The sequence below is a fragment of the Enhydra lutris genome, unplaced genomic scaffold, assembly GCF_002288905.1.
Source record: "Enhydra lutris kenyoni isolate GAN:26980312 unplaced genomic scaffold, ASM228890v2 scaffoldscaffold7, whole genome shotgun sequence".
NCBI classification, from domain to species: Eukaryota; Metazoa; Chordata; class Mammalia; order Carnivora; family Mustelidae; genus Enhydra; species Enhydra lutris.
In genome coordinates, this window is record NW_019154091.1 from 36,104,012 (window position 1) to 36,123,884 (window position 19,873).

At 41.3% G+C, this 19,873-nt stretch overlaps 2 protein-coding genes across 2 annotated transcripts in view; one reads left to right on the forward strand and one right to left on the reverse strand.

Moving 5' to 3' along the window:
* Positions 1 to 18,138, forward strand: part of LOC111142013 (killer cell lectin like receptor G1) — a 67,330-nt gene extending 49,192 nt beyond the window's left edge. Inside the window, exon 8 of the mRNA XM_022494936.1 lies at positions 17,256 to 18,138. Coding sequence (XP_022350644.1) covers positions 17,256 to 17,312 — 57 coding nt within the window. The 3' untranslated portion in view covers positions 17,313 to 18,138. The remainder of the gene's footprint in view (positions 1 to 17,255) is intronic.
* LOC111142180 (alpha-2-macroglobulin) overlaps positions 17,199 to 19,873 on the reverse strand; it is a 41,945-nt gene continuing 39,270 nt past the window's right edge. The window contains exons 33-36 of the mRNA XM_022495190.1: positions 19,260 to 19,328; positions 18,173 to 18,275; positions 17,671 to 17,712; positions 17,199 to 17,332 (exon numbers count right to left, since the gene is read on the reverse strand). Of these exons, the coding sequence (XP_022350898.1) occupies positions 17,316 to 17,332; positions 17,671 to 17,712; positions 18,173 to 18,275; positions 19,260 to 19,328 (231 nt within the window). The 3' untranslated portion in view covers positions 17,199 to 17,315. The remainder of the gene's footprint in view (positions 17,333 to 17,670; positions 17,713 to 18,172; positions 18,276 to 19,259; positions 19,329 to 19,873) is intronic.

Consider the following 19,873-nt stretch of genomic DNA (forward strand, 5'->3'; position numbering starts at 1 on the left):
CACTGAGCCACCTAGGTGCCCCACAAATTTATAGTTTTTTAATCAGTTCTGGGTTTCATAGCATTTGAAATCTTTCATTCTCCATTCTGAGATCAAATTAGTTAGACAACTTAATTAGTTAGACAATTGACTTCTAACGAAATGCAGAATTACGGAAGGATCAGAACTAACTGAACTCGGCATGGTTGTGACAAGAAGTGTGGAAAATTGATGCATCTGCCTGTGAGACATGGATGAGTCAACGATTATGCGTTTGAAGATTCATCCAGAAGGCTTTAAGAACCACTGTTCAGTGGGACAGATAGTCTCTGACTCATGAACTCATCAAATATCCATAGACTCAGAAACAGCCACAAGTGGAAAACATTGTTGAAAGTCTGGAACAGCCTGGGATGCTCTATAAAGATATAAAATTCTACATAGAAGCTTACCTATGAATAATAGCTTTTCCTGAGCGTGCAAAAGCTTAGTGATGAGAGCGGTAGAACATTAGAGAAAGACCTCATCCTGTGATCTTGAAATTTTGGCTGAAAGCTAACGCTGGGAATAGTAGGTGACAAGAAGTCCTATGTTCTAAAGGTAGTCCTTAGACTGTCTCCATACTGGGTTTAGGGACAATTACTAAGAGCTCATTAGGGGAAATTAAAGACTGATTACAGGCAAGCCCTTTGCAGGAATTTGTAGATGGAGAGATGGCTGGGGTATCTGTGTTCCCACAACCAAGCTAAGTGAGAGGAAAAACTAGAGGGCAGCTGGGACAGAGTGGGGGCTTCTTCCTGGAGGTGGAAACAGAGTCAAACTCCCTGGTTCTGTGTTGCTCAGCCCTGGAAACTTGTAGATTTGAGGCTGCCTGGAGAACAAGAGAGGGCTTAGAAGAACTTGACCCAAGTTCCCTACTTTGGAGGGCATAGAAACTTCTCTCTGAATTCTGCTTTCGAGAGGTCTGATGGTTGTAGAAAAATCTGTAGAGATTGCCCCTAAAGATGAGGTAAGAAGGAAGAGCTGGCAGGGACACAAGCTGCAGTTTCACTGTTTGTTGAGTGCCTATATGAGCTTCCCAAGCCCAGAGGAAGTGGAAGAAGGTAATGGGGATTTGAGTTACCTACAAAGGGCTTTATCCAACAGGATGTCCTGCCAGCCAAAGGGACTCCAGAAGGAAGAAGTCTTGTGGAATGTTTCACCATAAGTTGAGAGCTAAGGGAAAGCCAGAAGAGGCTCTAAGAGGCCTTCTAGAGAGCATATCACCTGTATCACGGAATGATGCAGGGCAGAAATTCCTCAAGAGTGTATCTCTCTGCATGTAGGAACTGCTAAAACCTACAGAAGGGCCTGTGAAAGAGAACTAGTATTGGTATTATATCCAATCCGATAAGAGAAACAGAACCAGTAGGTTTACATGAAGAGATTATTGCAAGGAATTGGTTTGTGCAACTGTGCAGCTGACTTGGCAAGTCCAAAATCCATAGGGCAGGCTGCGGGGAAAGGCAGGCTAGAACTCCTCCGCAGGGCTGAAGCTGGGGTCCACTGGGGCAGTTTCTTCATCTGAGAAGCATCCAGTCTGCTCTTCAGGCCTTTGAACTGATTGAATCAAGCCCACCAGGATTATCTATCATCTCTCTTATTTAAAGTCAATTGGTTATAGACTTTAATTATCTCTCTAAAATACCCTATAGCAACATCTAGGATTAATGTTTTAATTAAATAAGTGGGGACTGTTGCCTAGTCAGGCTGACACATCAGATAACCATGACAGATATCTTCCACACAGAATCACCACCCGGTAACCTCAGTACCAATGAGAAGGACTTTGCCTTTTCTTCCAGTCCCCTGTATCCCGAGACTGGAGAGCTGCCTCACCTCTGCACTGCTGGTCTGCAGAAACAAGGATCAGAACTGAGAGAAATGCAGGGGAAATTTTTGAATTGGTTATAAGACTGACATTTTGATTTAGATTGGATTTAACTTATCAGGCATCAGTTTGTGGACACAGAAACAGAGAACTGACAAAGCGGTCTTACTTACCTCTGCACATGTGTAATATTATGCTTTTGCTTTTAAATTCTTAAATTTTTTAAAAAAGATTTTATTTATTTATTTAACAGACAGAGATCACAAGTAGGCAGAGAGGCAGGCAGACAGAGAGAGGGAGAAGCAGGCTCCCTGTTGAGCAGAGAGCCTGATGTGGGGCTCAATCCCAGGACCCTGATATCATGACCTGAGCCGAAGGCAGAGGCTTAACCCACTGAGCCACCCAGGCACCCCATGCTTTTAAACATTAGAACAATTTTTCCTATTCGACTACCTTTTCCTCTGTTTCTTTACTTTAAAAAACTGATGTGTAATCATCTTATTACACAATGGGCAATTAAACCCTCTTGCTGTCAAAGCCAAGGATGGCAGTGATAATGATAGTTGCTAAAGCACTCAGCCCAAGGTCATCTTAGAAGATACTTAATTAAAGATACCCCTTCAGGTATCCTGTTTGTCTGTTTTTGGTGGCCAATCAAGGGTAGAATATTTTCAATCACTTGTGGAAAAAATATTTTCTTATTACCTTGATTCTAGACAGATCTCAGATACGAATAGTTTATTTGTGGCCAGGCATTCCCATTGTCCCTGTACATTTTCAAGATCAAGATCTAGGATCATTTGATTAGCAAGACTACATGTACATTGTATTCAGGTTATTGCTAGTTCTGAACACTAGCCCAAAAAAATGATAGCAAGTTAGTAAGAAAGAAAAAAATGCTAACATTCAGTAGCAAGGAAACTTGGAAATTTCAGGAGTAGAAGTTTCTATAATGAAAAAAGAACATAGGAGGCTAAAACAGAGACACATCATATGCTTAATAAAAGGTGATACTGGATTATAGGAAATTAAACTTTCAGTAAGGTAGGAGAAAAAGAAGTGTGGAAGAATAAAGAGCTAAATCTTGTTATCTTTTAGAATGGCTCATAATCCTATATTGAAATTATGTAATTTCAACATATAGCACAAAACCCTCACAGTTACAGACAGTGCTAACTCCCCAGGCCTTTTCTGTCCTTGCAGTGCTTAGACGGAATTCTATAGCACTGAACGTGTGTGTTAGAAAAAAAGAAACATCTAAAATCGATAATGTATTCTTCCACCTTAGGAAACTTGAAAAAGAAAAGGAAATTATATCCAAAGTAAGTAGAAGGAAGGAAATGATAAAAATTAGAGCAGAAATAAATGAAATTAAAAGCAAGAAATCAATAGAAAAAAACCAGAAGATCAACAAAATTGATAAAATTTGAATCAGGTTAATCACGGGGGCAAAAAAAAAAAGTAGACACAAATTGCTAATATCAGAAATGAAAGAGGCAGCATTACAGCCGATTCTATGGGAACTAGAAAGGTAATGAAAGGAATACTATGAACAACTACATGCCCATAAATTTAATAACTTACCTGAAATGGACCAATTCTTATAAAGATACAATCTACCAAAACTCTCATATGAAGAAATTGATCATCTGAATAGGTCTATATCTATTAAAGAATTTGAAGCAGCAATTAATAACCTTCCAAAACAGAAAGCACGAGAACCAAATGGTTTCATTGGTGAATCCTATCCAACATTTGTACAATTCTCTACTCTCTCTTCCAGGAAGTAGAAACAGGAGGAACACTTCCTAACCCATTCTATGAGGCCGGCATTACCCTAACACCAAAACCAGAGAAAGACATTACAAATCTTTGTCAAAGAGTCAGATCCCTACGAAGGACAAGGAGGCCACAGAGTAGGGAAGGGTCATGTAGGCTATCAAGAGGTGTCGGCAGCCCCGGAGGACCCAACATCTCCATCCTGCATTAGTTCCCCAGGATATCTGGGATGAATTTCCTGTAGTCCAATGGCGCTAAGGCTTAAAGTCACATTTCACTGACAGAAAACAAAAATTGTAATCTTTCTTGTAGAATACACAGATTCCAAGAACTGCTCCCTGCCCAAGAGCCAGCGCTGTCCTGCATTGTGAATGTAATTCTGCCCACAGAGAAGGACGGTGTGTTCTAGCTACCTCAGTTTGGTATCTTCTTGTTTTAAATTTCCATAATTATTTATTCCTCTTTTTCTCTTTTCCTTATGCCTAACTTTTTTTTTTTTTAAAACATTTTTAAATAATGCAGAAACAGTACTCACTCTTTAAACTTTGCTGCCACCCTGTGGCTGATTGTCGTTACTGTACGTGAAAAGGGGGCATTGCACCGCTACTGCGAAGCCGTCAGAGGTGAGGCAAGTATACAGGAGACACGTTAAAGAGAAAAAAAAATGCAGAACATCCAAGACGATCTTTCACCAGAATGCTCAGGATCTTATCCATGAATCTCGTAGATGCTATCTGCGTCTTCTTATAGTATTTGTCCTTTACAATTTTGTTAGCTTGAGTCTAACCTTATTTTCATAGTTTCCCATTCCTCATCCTCTAACCCAGAAGTATAATTACTCTGGAAACACATTAATTGTTGATCTTGATTTGCCATGTAGTATCAATTATGCCTTTTAATGAGTCCAGGAATAAAAAAAGCATAGGAAGCTGAACCTATTTACCATAGGCCCGATTCTTAATTTTTTTTGGTAGACATTTATTTTGGTCTAGAACTTATCATATTGATACACAGCATTCTGGCTTTCCCTAAATTGTAGAAAATTAAGGAATACAGTTTTAAGAAGTAGAGTATACTCACAGCATATTTTCCAGGCACATTTTTCATGAGAAATAAGTACTCTTGTAATAATCTCCTTGCCACCTAGCCCCTTTCTGTCACTTGTTACCATCCTAAACTAAAATCCATCATGCACTGACCTATTTTTAAAAGATTCCATTCACTCCCTATTGTAGGATAAAATACAGACTTCTTTGAAGATGCTTAAGAAATCAGTCTCACCTGATCTCTGTAGCTTCTGTAGCTTCAGGTTTTTTTTTAAAAACAATTCTTTTTATATGAGAGAGAGAGCAAGAGCACAAGGGGGGCTGGGGGAAAGACAGAGGGAGAGGGAGAAGCAAGCTTTCCACTAAGCAGGGAGCCCTACGTGGGGCTTGGCTCAAACTCAGGACCTTGGGATTATGACCTGAGCCAAAGGCAGATGCTTAACAGACTGAGGCACCAGGGCTACCCTGTGGCTTTAGCTTTTATTACTCCCATAAACACTGTCATGCCTTTTTAACATTCAACCTGGTCTGATTCTCCTAACACGGACTAAAACTGAAAGCTGATTCCACTTTCTATCCTCGGTCTTATATTTCTTTTATTGTAATTAGACAAAAATATCAGGGCACCAAGAGTCTGAGGCTTGTCAGCAGGATTTCCCTGTTTCTTCGTCACTAAGTACAAGGCGAACAGTATTTGGTTACTGGTTTGCAATACTCCTAATTCACTGCATGAAGTTGGGATTCTTCACTGTGCCCATTTCTGGGAGGAGCTCCACGAATCTGGGCTCTAAGCTCCTGTAGCCTCTCTTGTGATTGGGGCATCTAACAGAGTGAGAGCATTTGCCTTGTATGAGAGAGAGCCTGTGGGCATGGCCAGATTGAGGCTGAGGGTAGAGGTTCTCTGACCCTTTCATTGGGATCATGTAGAGAAGAATCTTGGCTCTTATGATACTATCCAGTCATAAGTCTGCTAGCTCTTTTGGAATACTGAAGGGCTCTTTTCTTTCTGTACTCTAGGAAGGAAATAAGGCAACATCATCTTCAAAGAAGCTTTAAGCAAGAAATTTTGTAGATGTTACCTTTCCTCCTTCTCCAGTGTGGTTTGAATTTTGGGAAAGGCCTATTGCCGTGTTAGCAGCACTGCCCAGAGTCTGTCAATCCCCTATGCTTTCCGCAAGAAAGGGACAATTACTACCTGGTGATGCCCACAGGTCTCAGAGGTGAATTTGCCTGAGGGTCTCCCCAAAACCCCTAACTTCGGCCTTTCCTGCTTTCTCTGCCCCATTTTTCTTACCTGCTCTCTGCTCTCACATACATTCTTCTTCTTTTAAACACATCTCTCTTTCTGCATGAAACCTCTTACCATTATCTAAAGTCTCCAAAGAAGACTCTTTCTTTCCCATAGCTAAGTAACAGAGGGAAGTTAGGTAGAGATTGATGCTAGAATGCTGGGCTTCAAATTTTGCCTCCTCATCAGCTGGACCTTGGGAAGCTTCTGAATTCTCCACACCTCTGTCTCCTCATTTTAAAAAATGGTATTAACCATACTGGGTACATCAGAGAGTGATTGTGAAGTTGGAATTACATATCAAACACGATGCTGAGAACAGTGCCTAGCAGGTAGTAGACAGTACTGGCTTTTAAAAAAAAAAAAATTAAGTTAACCCTGTATCTATTTCTTTTGCTTCTGCACTTTCTTATCTCCGCAGAACTTTGCCACCATATTTATTCCTTCTTTTTTTTTTTTTTTTAAGATTATTTATTTATTTTTTGACACAGAGAGAGAGAGACAGCAAGAGAGGGATCACAACCAAGGGGAGTGGGAGAGGGAGAAGAATGCTGAGCTGGGAGCCTGACTCGGAGCTTGAAAAGCAATGTGACAACACAACTCCTGATAACGTGTTTAATACTTTCTGTTGATAGCACACCTGATGATTTCCAAGGCATTTTGATCCTCACAAGAGTCCTGTATAGCAGTGAGGGTCATTTTATAGAACTGATCTAGACTCAAGAGGTGATTAGTGGGGCGCCTGGGTGGCTCAGTGGGTTAAGCCTCTGCCTTCGGCTCAGGTCATGATCTCAGGGTCCTGGGATCAGCCCCGCATCCGGCTCTCTGCACAGCAGGGAGCCTGCTTCCCTTCTTCTCTCTCTGCCTGCCTCTCTGCCTACTTGTGATCTTTGTCAAATAAATAAATAAAATCTTAAAAAAATAGTTTAAATAGAAAAAAAAGAGGTCTGTGTGGAGAGGGGTGGCCCAGATGTCACATGCTTGTGGACCTCTGCATGGATACGCTTGCTGCTTTGATGTGCTGGTTTGAGAACTGCGCACAGTGCACTGCGGCCAAGAGGATCCCTGGGAAAGTGAGGTGTCATGGGGATTGACGGGGAAACAGATAACATGTTCCATGGCTTCCAGCTCGTAACGCAAAGGAAAACAAAAACACAGCAACAACACCCCCAGCTAGCGGGGAGCCCCCAAGTCAGGAAATGCTCATGACAGAGAATACAGGCTCGCTGAGCTTACTGAGTAGCTGCCAGCTTCCCACAGAAGACCCAGGAAAGTTTCCAGGTGTGGTTTGTGCTGTTGCAGGATACAGGAGCCACAGTGTTGCTCTGACCCAGCAAGGAGGCAGAGAAAATGAGCCACATCATGCACGCCTGGTCCTTCACGGTCCCCCGTGGGATCCAGACTCTCCTGTATAGATTGGATTACTCTAGCCTGCAGGGATCTCGCTGGGCATGTGAGACCTTGGACATCTAGAGGGGAGTCACAACAAATCCTTAGGGAGTTGGAGATGGGCCGTCGTGTACCCCTGGTGTTGAAGAAAAGATGGGAGTCCTGGTCTGGCATCTCTCTCCCTCGGCCTGTCTCCTCCTGCCTGGCAGTGCTGTCCCCCTGACCGGCGTTTGTGGTACGTACAACCAGGTCAAGCTCTTAAACTGCCAATCTCCTTCTCCTCAAGGGTAGGTGGACACATTCTGTTTTTCCACCGGTACGATCCTGTGTCCCCTCTATTGACCTGGAGAGCATTACGGCATAGAGAGAAAACTTTCCTAAATTCATGCAGCAAGCCTCAAATGATAGCAACAAGGCCTGCCCTTACTGAGTACCGCAGTGGCTCTAAAGAGAAGGGTTGTCCTCCAAACAGGCTGGCCTTAGACATCATTATGTCTCACAAGGAGGTACTTGTATCATTTTCCAAACAGAATGTTGTGTGTTCACACTCAGTGAGTCAGTCTGCTAATATATCATCCTTATTAAGTCACGTAAGGATACAAGTAAACACCCGGAAACATCTGATCCCCAGCCTAGAGGTTTGAAGAAATCAGTGCTTTGGATCATAGGGCTTTGGCTGGAAAACATTGTCACTGATTTTGGGAATATTTGTCTCAGTCTGTGTTTTCCTCTTCCTTGTACCTGCATTTTTCCAGTGGCATTTTTGGCCAGCTCAGCCAGAGAGCCAGAAAATGAGCCACCTCCATCCTCGTGAACCCCCTTGCTGACTTCTCAGCGCACACTGGGGAAGAGCCAGTGGAATGTTGGAGGCCGTTGTTAAGAGGACATGACTGTTGGGTTGACCCGTGGGCTTGACCTTGGCACTCGGAGGCTCCTTACCCATTCTTGCCTTGGAACATATTCAACTTGCCTTTCCTACTCCCAGAAGCTGCTCTGGGAACACCTGCGTGGTATACGTGACTGAACCCAGGTTAAGATTTGGCGCGTGGCTGTGGAGAGCTACTCACTTTGCAGCCGCTGAGCACAGCCCCTGTGTAAGTTCTCTTTGCTTATTTGGTCTCTCTCTGCCCTCCATGTCCAGGGGCTGGTTTCAGATTTCACCTGGGAAGTTCCTGAGGAGGGTATGAACCAACAGCGACAGACTCTTAGGAAGGGAATTCTCCTCAATAAAATCGCATATAAGTTCAGTCACGTTAATTACTTTAGCAAAAAAGAGGATAAAGAATTATGTAATATTAGAGTAGGAGGCGGCATTCAAGCATATAGTTGGAGATTTTGTGGGGAAAACAGCGATGGAAAGAGGTAAGAGAAGACAGCCTGGAAGGAAAGGGGACAATATAAAATAGGGCTATGGGTGGTACTCATGGTCTTCCACGCATTGAGGGCAAGAAGAATTAGAACTAGATGTGACAGAGCGTATCTTCTTGTCCCCATGGTGCAAGAGATCAGAAGCATGGTGTCTCCCTCCTTGCACTCTGCCTGGTCTCAGAAACCCCCCCAATTCACAGGAATTTATTTCTGACAGCGCTCTGTGCAAACAGAATGCCCCACTCCAAGGCTTCCAAGCAGGGTGTGTGGCATTTGGCAAGAACTCCCTGATAGGGGTCATGGCTCTCAGCAGTGGCCAGAAGTGGGTCAAAGCAGATGTGGTAGTAGAGGGTCCAGGGAATGGAAATCCTATAGCCAGAACCCACATCTTAGATGTTCCTCATCTTAGAATAGTCTCTCAACCTCAGCACTGTGGACATTTAGGGTCAGATGAGGGTTTATTCTGGGGGGCTGTGCTGTGATTGTAGTGTGTTTTGCTGCCTCCTCGCCTTTACCCATTAGATGTCAATAACATTTGCCCAGTTGTGACAGCCAAAGATGTCTCCGGTCTCCTCGGTCGAGAACGACTAGCTTATGGAGTCCTGATAAGAGATTTTCAACTCTCCCAGTTTGTGGACATTGGGAAGATTCAGACCCTATTACCAGTGACACGTCATTGCCTGCAGTTTCTTCAGTAGAATAGTGTTCCCGGGGGCGCCTGGGTGGCTCAGTGGGTTAAAGCCTCCGCCTTGGGCTCAGGTCATGATCCCAGGGTCCTGCTCAGCTCTCTGCTCGGTGGGGAGCCTGCTTCCCCCTCCTCTCTCTACCTGCTTCTCTGCCCACTTGTGGTCTCCGTCTGTCAAATAAATTAATTAAAAAATCTTAAAAAAAATAGTGTTCCCCAGACTTTCCCACATCACGGCACACGTGGAAAATGAGAATATTTGCTTAGGATAGTAGTAAGTCAAAGGTTTTGTTGCAGCTAAAGGAGACTGCTTTGAGGGCTGAGGGTTCAATATTTGGGACACACCTTGATTCTTTTTGCAGCACATTAATGTAGTTGAGGAGTGATTAGCATTTCCCTAAGCAGTATTTTTTCACCTTTTACAACACTTTACAACACTTTCTTACAGAGGTCTTTCCTGCACCCCTACACGGAGCGGAGCTGTAGCCACGCCCCATCCCTACTTCAGTCCTCCCCTTTTCCCCCTCCATAGCAGGAAACATTTCTTATTTACAATTTAAATTTCTTGTTTATATATATATACATTTTTAAATCTTTCTACATCCTCTAGAATATTAAGTTCTCTGAAGGCAGAGATTTTGCCTTCTGTTCCGTTTCCTGTTGGTCCACAGTGTGGCTGCTCAATGAATGACTGTTGAGTGAACGTGTGGTTCATTAACATGAAACAGAAAGCAGGAATATTTGAGAGTGGACACAGATGGGGATTATGAGGCTAGATGCACAGGAAAGCTGTATGAAATGTTTGTTTTCCATGACAATTACAGTGTGGCTGGATTAATTCTCCTGTCTTCCTGCATTCTAGGAGTCTCTGTCTTGTATTTGAACTTTATCAGAATAAATGACGTAAGAGTACATTAGCTGCACTTTGCCCGAGTCCTACGAGTACATTAGCTGCACTTTGCCTGAGTCCTACGGTAGCTGAGGGACATTTTGTCTAGTTAAATATTAACTGCTTTCAAATGCAAAAAGCCCAATAACTGGACATGACCAATTTTTTCTTCTCAGAATACCAGCCCAACTATGCTATGATGTTAACTCTCTATACTTGTTTTTATGGGAGGCTAATCAGAATACACTACATGAAAAACCTAATAAACGTTTTTCAGACCATTGCTATTCATCAGGTTATAATTCTTTCATTTTAAAAATGAATTTGGTAATTTAGGCAATTTCATTCCTTTCTAAAAGCGATAAAAATATAATACTTTGGTAACCGTGTCAACCTCTGAGCATTAAGATCTTGTTTCTTTATTGTTATTCCCCAAAATGACCCAAGCCCATTGTCCAATGCAATGGCAAAATTTTTTTTTTTCCCCCTGCAAAATTTTTGACTAGGGGAGTTTTAATGTCTCTCCATCTTGCCTTTTTTTTTTTTTTTTTTTTTTTTATGGATGCATGAAAGACATCTTTTGTGATAGTCCACAAGCATCTGGTCAGTTATAGAGGGCTAAAAACAAACACAAACAGACAACGCCTGGAATCCAAACCCAGGCTTTATTATTATTGTTTTCAACTTTTTTCTGGGTTGTAAGGCAAATTAAACAAACTGACTCACTGGACATTTTATTTTATTTTATTATTATTTTTTAAAAAATTTTATTTATTTATTGGACAGAGAGAGAGATCACAAGTAGGCAGAAAGGCAGGCAGAGAGAGAGGAGGAAGCAGGCTCCCCGCTGAGCAGAGAGCCCCAGCACCCTAGGATCATGACCTGAGCCGAAGGCAGAGGCTTAACCCACTGAGCCACCCAGGCGCCCCCTCACTGGGCATTTTAAATGCAAATCAATTGTATTTACTTTTTTCCCTAAGGGATCCCATAAACTTCCCATTGATTTTGCTGAGTTCTCTCTTTCCTTGCCCCAGCTGGGTAAAATCTGCCATTTATGTGTAAAGAAGTAAGAATTTCATCTAATAGAAGAAGAGTTTCTGAATGTTCCAATAAAAAATCAGAGATAAATTCATAATCACATTTCACAGGTGTAGTAATAACAATGTCTCAGCCTTAAATATTGCTTGTAACGTGGGGAAGCCATTCAGCATTTAAAAACTGACAAAAGTAACATATGAAACACACTGGGTAAAAATGCAGAAGATTAAAGAGAAAAAATAAAAAAGGCTTCCATTCATCAGCCCTACTCTTCTACTTCCCGTTTTAGAAATATCCATTGTTAATTTATTTTGTTTCTCTCCAGGGAAGTTTTCTTTCCATTCTTTTAAAAGCATAGAAAGCATACTTAGAAAAAAAAAAAAGATGATTACAAGTGAAGAGAAAGTTGTCTGTGACTACCCTCCATTTGCTGTCTTCCACACTCTCCAGAGAGATATTTAGAATTAAAAAAAAAAAAAAAAAAAATCACCGGGCGCCTGGGTGGCTCAGTGGGTTAGGCCTCTGCCTTTGGCTCAGGTCATGATCCCAGGGTCCTAGGATCGAGCTCCGCATCGGGCTCTCTGCTCAGCGGGGAGCCTCCCCCCCCCCCCCCCCCGCCTACTTGTGATTTCTTTCTCTGTCAAATAAATAAGTAAAATCTTTAAAAAAAAAATCACTGTTTTACATCCATCTATGTATCTCAAGAGAAAAAAACTCACGGCTGTGTGTTTTTTCTCTATAACGGTAGCATTATGCATATAGTCAGTCTAAAATTTGCTATGTTCTCCCAGTTGTAGTGTTTCACAAGCCATGTTGCTACGTATAAAGAGACAGATAATTCATTTTAGCTGCCCTATAGTGTTATATTGTGCAATACTACATTTTATTACATTTCAATATCCAAATTGTGGTTTCTATTTTTTTGTTTTTCAAAAATTGGTGGAAAAAATGTCAGTATAAAATTTTCCATTTTAACCATTGTTTAAATGTACAACCCAGTGGCATTAATTACATATGCAATGTTGTGCAACCATTCCTACTAGTTCTGAAGAAGCCTTTTCTTTTCTTTTTTTCCTTTAAAGATTTTATTTATTTATTTGACAGAGAGAGACAGCCAGAGAGGGAACACAAGCAGGGGGAGTGGGAAAGAGAGAAGCAGGCTTCCCTCCGAGCAGGGAGCCCGATTTGGGGCTTGATCCCAGGACCCTGGGATCATGACCTGAGCCGAAGGCAGACGCTTAACGACTGAGCTACCCAGGTACCCCTAAAGAAGCCTTTTCATCATTCCTAAGACATAAGACAAACTCTCTATTCACTATGCAATAGCCACACCCCCCCATCTTCCACCTGCCCCCAGTAGCCCCTAATCTACCTCTTGTCTATGAATTTGCCTATTCTAGATAACTTCATACAAGTGGAATTAGACAGTGTTTTTGTCCTTGTGCGTCTGGCTCACTTCACTTGACATAATGTCTTCAAGTTTCCTGCAGTTGCAGTGTGTACCAGAACTTCATTCTTTTTATGGCTGAATAATGTTCCAGCCCAAGTATACAGCACATTTTGTTTTTCCATTCATCTGATGATGGACGCTTGACTTCTACCTTATTGTGAATAATGCTGCTGTGAACAGGGGTGTACGAGTATCTGTTTGAGCTGCTGTTTTCAGATCTTTGGGGTGAGTTGGTCCTTAGGAGTGGAGTTGTTGAATCATACAGTAATTCAGTGTTTAATCTTTTGAGGAATCACTAAGTGTTTTCCTAGTGGCTATGGGTTTTACCTTCTTAGGAGCAATATATAAGGGTTAAAATTTCTCTATATCCTGGGCAACGACTGTTATTTTCCTTTTTTTTTTTTTATTACTCATCCTAGTAGGCTTAAAGAGGTATCTCATTGTAGTTTTGATTTACATTTCTCTGATGACTAATGGTGTTGAGTGTCTGTTGTGTACGTATTTGCCATTTTTGTATCTTCTTTGGAGAAATCTCTATTCAAGTGCTTTGACGTATTTATTTATTTATTTATAAAGATTTTATGTTTATTCATTTGTCAGAGAGAGAGAGAGAGCATGCACAGGCAGGCAGAGTGGCAGGCAGAGGCAGAGGGAGAAGCAGGCTCCCCGCCGATCGAGGAGCCTGATGTGGGACTCGATCCCAGGACACTGGGATTATGACCCGAGTCGAAGGTGCCGCTTAACTGACTGAGCCACCCAGGTGTCCCAACTTTGATGTTTTTAAATTGGGTTCTGTTTTTGTTGTTGATTTATAGTTCTGTCTATATTCTGGATGTCATACTCCTATCAGATAAGTGATTTGCAAATATTGTCTTTGGAAGTATCTGTTGGGGGAGCCTGCTTCCCCCTTTCTCTCTCTCTGCCTGCCTCTCTGCCTACTTGTGATCTCTGTCAAATAAATACATAAAATCTTAAAAAAAAATAAAAAAAATGAAAGTGTCCGTTGATGCATGATGTTTCTAATTTTAACGAAGGTCTGTTTACTTATTTTTTCTCTTACTATCTGTGTCTTTGGTGTCATATTTCATTAACCATTGCAGGAGCCGCTCAGGCTCAGGCCTGATGCACCCCCTCCTCCTGCCTTGTCATCTCCCCACTCCCTTCTCTGCCAGCTCAATGAATACAAGAGCATTGACCCAATTACTTGCATTTTCCAATATATTTTTAAAGCCTCAGATTTCTATTAACTCTGTGCACAGGAAATTGGAGAAAAGGATTGGACTTCAAAATGTAATTTTTAAGATGGTAAGCCATTTCACATTTGCTTTTTTGTGGTTAATTGCTTTCCAGTGCATTGTTATTATTGTTCAGAAACAACCTTGAGCATCCCCGTTTCTGAACAGATTTCCCTTGGACAGATCATGTTATTACTGGCAGGCTTTAAAATATCATTTAGTTGGGGCGCCTGGATGACTGAGTTAGTTGTGCATCTGCCTTCTTGAGCATCTGCCGCTCAGCTCCTGGCATGGAGTCCCGCATCGGGCTCCTTGCTAGGCGGGAAGCCTGCTTCTCCCTCTCCCTCTCCTCCTGCTTGTGTTTGTTATGCCCGAGTTTTCGCATCCGAGAGACCGCTAAGGAGCCAACACCGATGTAAACATACGAGGGTTTATTCAGCAAGCTTAAGCTTGGGCCCAAGTATACCCGACACAGCGGAGTAGGGACTTGGACCCCAAACCAGATTACAGTCAGAGGTTTTAAAGGCAGAGTAGGGGTGGACTCAGCGGTGGGTGAGGACAAAGGGGCTGTTGTAAATCTCTAAGGAATTTTGGAAGCAAGGTCTCCAGGACCTTGCGGGGCTAGCTATTGTTGGGAGAAAGGTTATTTATTACTGAAAATCTTCTCGTGAGACCCTTTAGATGTATATCAGTGGGCCATATGCTTGGGAATGATTCTCGACACTATCTTGGAGGTTTAGAGATAAAGTTTCACATTTCTCCTATCAAGTGTCCTTGTTAGTGAGATTTGGGTTTAGAAGAAATTTAACTTTATTTCCATTTCCTTCTGCCTCAGCCTCCTTCAGTTTTATGGTGGGGAGGGCAACATTAGGGCTGGGGGAACTGAGTTATTTGCCTCTGGAAATTGGGCTATTGTTAAGATAGCTTCTTTGTTGTAAATCCCCAGGACATTTGTAAACCAAGGGAGACTCTGTCTTGCAGGATTGTGATCTCTGCAAGTTAACTATTTGTTTTTCTTTTAGGGCAGCCCCGGGTGGCTGAGGATGTCACACATACTACCGAGGGGAGGGGAGTGGGTGGAGACAGGGTACAAAGTGCCAGCTTTTGTTTTGTCAAGACGGCTGTACTTATGTCAGGGCTAGACTCGAGGTGGGTACAGCCTTGTTTTTCTTTGCCTTCACAGTGTTCCCTCTCTCTCTGTGTCTTTGTCAAATAAATAACATCTTCCAGTGGATGTCTTTGCACCCTCACACACACCTGTGGAGGGTGATAATGATTTCCTTCTTTACCGATGAGAAAACTGAATTTTGAGAGGAGTTAAGTGCGAGTAAGATTCCGTAGGTGCTAAGTAGCAGGGTTGAATTTTGAGTCCATTCCATTTTCCACATCTGTGAAAACATGTGCTTTTCCCCTACCATATGACACTGCAAATAATGTAAAATGTGGAAGGAAGAGGATTCGCAGAAGAGGGAAACCCAGTCCCTGACCACTTCACCATTAGGATAATAATTTCTTCCCTATGTTTTTGGAAGGATTTTAGCTTGGCCCTGGTTATCGAGTTTGTGCTGAATAAATCTTATGCCTCGTCATCGCCGTGAATTTTTCCGTGTGGGGTCTCGGCTGTGCTACTGCAGCTGGGCAAGTGATCTGGGATTCAAGTTGGGGGGGCCGCCTGAATGTGTGAATTTCAGTGATAGCTTTTATCTTTTACTTTTGCCCAGTCCAGGGATAGAGCTAAGAACGTTTGAACTTCAAAGTCCTTGAGAGTTCTTAGCTGATACCATCCAAGCTTCAGTCAAACTAACCCAAATGAAGACATGGACTCCTAGGACAACTCCAGAGATCTCCGTGAACTCCTGAGGCTTCTGTCCCTCCACCCATAAATAAATGCTTTCAATACTTACCACAAAGAAAATATAGAGACTGGGTATTCTGGGGACACTGATTTCTTTCTTTCTTTCTTTTTTTTTTTTAAAGATTTTATTTATTTGCCAGAGAGAGAGAGAGAGCAAGCGAGTACACACAAGCAGGCAGAGCGGCAGGCAGAGGCAGCGAGAGAAGCAGGTTCCCCGCTGAGCAAGGAGCCCGATGCGGGACTCCACCCCAGGACCCTAGGATCACGACCTGAGCCGAAGGCAGTGGCTTAACCCACTGAGCCACCCAGGCGTCCCTCTTTTTTTTTTTTTTTTTTTTTTTAAGATTTTATTTATTTATGTGACAGAGGGAGATCACAAGTAGGCAGAGAGGCAGGCAGAGAGAGAGGGGGAAGCAGGCTTCCCGCCGAGCAGAGAACCCGATTCGGGGCTCTATCCCAGGACCCTGGAATCATGACCTGAGCTGAAGGCAGAGGCCCTAACCCGCTGAGCCATCCAGGCGCCCCTGGACAGTGATTTCTGCCTCTGAATTCCTCCTTGAGTTTACACCTATCTTTTGATCCTGGCTTGATGTTCTGGGAAAAAAAAATACTCCAATATAACATACTTATTTGGGCTTTTGAGTCCTATATACCCTTTCTTCTAAGAGAGCTCACTTTCTTTTGAGAGAGAGAGAGTCGGGGGGAGGGGCTGTGGGAGAGGGAGAGAGGGAGAGAGTCCCACATGGCGCTCGATCCCATGACACCAAGATCATGACCTGAGCCAAAATCAAGAGTCCCGAACTCAACTGTCTGAGCCACTCAGGCGCTCCTAAGAGAGCTTGCTTCTAACGTGTCACCCTTTAAGCATTTTCCATCTGTCATCCTTTATTGAACCTGAGACCCACAGTTAACTGACAAATCACTTGCATAAGTCAATGGCAGATTTGGTTCTGAGGACATGTAACCCCTATTCAGGTAAAGTTCCAACTAATGATGATGCCATCCAATGTAACTTATCCAACATTGTATTTCATTATTTCCCTTTAATGTGGAAATTCTTTTCTAGTCCTAAAATGCACGCTGACTTTTTCTTAGGGTATTCCTGTAACCAAACACCCTTCACACTGTCCTAGGGCATAATTCAATACTTTCTTTGCAACCCCTAATGAAGGTTGCTTAGACCAACATCGCTGTAATAGTTCTCATTTTCTGAAGTCCCTCAACCCTTGATTTCTATGAATTTTTAACCCCAGGAATCTACGGGAATTATATGGAAATGTAATAAATGTTTATTGAATGAATGAGGAAACAGTGATAAAGATCAACCAGAAAAAAAGGTTTATTTCAAATCTTCATAGATCACAAAAATTCTTTTCTTCCACAGAGACCTCAGTCCGTGGAACAGGGACCCCAGCAAAGCAGTTTTCATTGTCGTTCATGATCTTCAGGCATTTCCATGATCTGTGATAGTGGAAAGAAGAGAGAATCAAGATGGACTCGGGCTTCCTGAGTAGTGACTCTTCCATCCCTCAGATCTGGGTAGCATACTGTCTAAGGAGGTCTGATTAGTATAGTGGGAACTGAGATTTATTACTTATATGTATCCAACAAATAATCCTATGAACTATGTGAAGTTTGACCATCAGTGGCCCTTTCCCAATAAATGCATTTTTCTATAATAAGTTGCACTGTGAGCAAGACGATGTTTATGAAAAATAGTTAGCCAGAATTTTATGGAGGGGTGTAAGAGACATGCCAAGGGGTTCTGATTGCATTTGGAAGGAAAGTGCATTACTTACCTTTGCTGCAAGGAGCATCATACTCAGCAATTGCAAACTCATCTGAATGAAAACAAAACCATTAGGTGAAGTGAGAGGGAAAGATTTATGGAATACAGGTCAGTTAAAAAATATTTTATTATGGGGAGAATTGTATCAGAAACATCAGCATCATTCATTTCATACATTGCTTGCTGTTTTATGTTAACTCTTCAAATACAGTATATTTCTTTCCCCTAAACTTCTGAAAGACAGTTCAAATGTTCTATGTATTTAAGTCTCACATTGTTTTGCAGTTGATTTATCTGAAGAAAAGGGAACTAAATATCCTATAGGTGGTCTGTGTTAGTAGTTGATGTATTTGTATGATAGATAGTTTCTATAATATGTATAGAAGACAGAGAAGAGTCAGACTTGATGGGGACAAAAAGAACAGTATAATAAGTTGCCCCCACACATTTCTCAAATCTAAATTTTTTGTGACCAGAAATTTAATTTCTAAGTCAAAGTTGTCCACACCCACCTGTCTCATAGTAATCATAGACTTTCACTATGGCTGGCTTCAGCTCTATTACTGGGACATCTTGCAGAACCATGAAGGACATGCTGAGTGTCTGATTTGTCACCTAGAAAGCAAAAGGGAATTACAAGCTTTCTTCTCTCTTCTTTGAATGAGTTTAATTAGTCATCTACTTTTGGAGAGAAAAACTTTTTATCCACTAACAGTGTCCTTAAGTGGCTCCTAGAAAGCTCCCAGGGTGAATGAAAATATCCCTAAATTTTGCTTAAATAACCCAAACAATTCATATACTCTGATCAATACTGGTCCATGGGCTCTTTGTAAAGGGTGAATGATACATGATTTTGTTGGGTGAATGGCGATATTCGTTTTTCTGTATCCAGAGATTTGGTATAGTTTTACTTCTCTATCTTGTAGAAATACTGTGTTGGCTTAACAAGTCATACAAAAGATCTATCATTACAGCCTTATTAAAATTTCACAAAACTTGTAAAATATAATGTCTGTAAGTATAAGATGAATAAATTATGTTAGAACAAAGAACTATAAAATGAGATTGGCTTATTGGTTGACTGATCTTATCAGTTTATGGTGTATCCTTGCTGAAATGGTATTTCCCTCTTTTATACTGTTGATATAATAATTGAGCTGTGAATTATATAATTGATATATCTGAGGTATGATATATGTAATATGTAATGTATAACATCAATTATGTTGATGTTGATATAATAATATAAGGAAGAAACCATTGGGTTTTTTTTCTTATGTTACTTGATATCTTCAAAAATAGGTTATGGACATAAACACATTGTGCAGAGAATTTTTTGTTTATGAGGTCCAAGAAGTATTCATATCCCCATATTATAATAGTCATTTTTTCCCATAGTCTTACATGAATTTCAGATAAAGAAGAGGAGAGTATTTACTGGAATTAATATTAGAATGCTCAAACTTTTGCCATGGAGGCGATGTCTCCAAAATGCCTTCATTCACTTTCCTTAGGATAGGATTAGTATATCTCCCTTCAAGAGATTATTACCTATATATTACCTATATTTTTTTGCAATTAGATTGGCAGGGCTCTCACCTTATCCAGATAAATCAAAACATGGTTGTTGCTGACCTCTGTTCGGCTCACATGGTTAGATCTTTCAAGCTGAAGAAAATTAATACATCACAAATGTTAATAAACAGATGAAGCCTCTGGGAAAACCAGAGAAACGAAGAATTTTTATTACCAAATTAAGCCTGAGGGTAAAGTTTCTTCAAGTGATTTTTGTAAGTGAAGATGATAATGTTTTTACATAAAAAATGAGAGATAATTGGGATGCAGGGTTTGATATTAGTAGGACACATGACCTATGTGTGAAGTTGATGTATCTGAAGAAAAGTGAAACAAGTATCCTAAAGTTGGGAATTTTCTGTATTTCGAAGTTCAATGTACATTCTATTCCTTCATGAAGGAGGGTTTTCTTAAAACTTTTTTTTTTGCTTGCTCTTACAGCAATCTCATTTTTCTCTGAACTTCTGTAATAATTAGAGTTAATATTTATTGGTCATTTTTGTTTATTGGTCATTTTTGTATTTTTTTCCACTGGTGCATAAGCTTTATCTTCTTTTTTTTAAAAAGTTTTATTTATTATTTATTTAAGTAACCCTCTACACCCAACATGCGCCTCAAGCTCATGACCCTGAGGATCC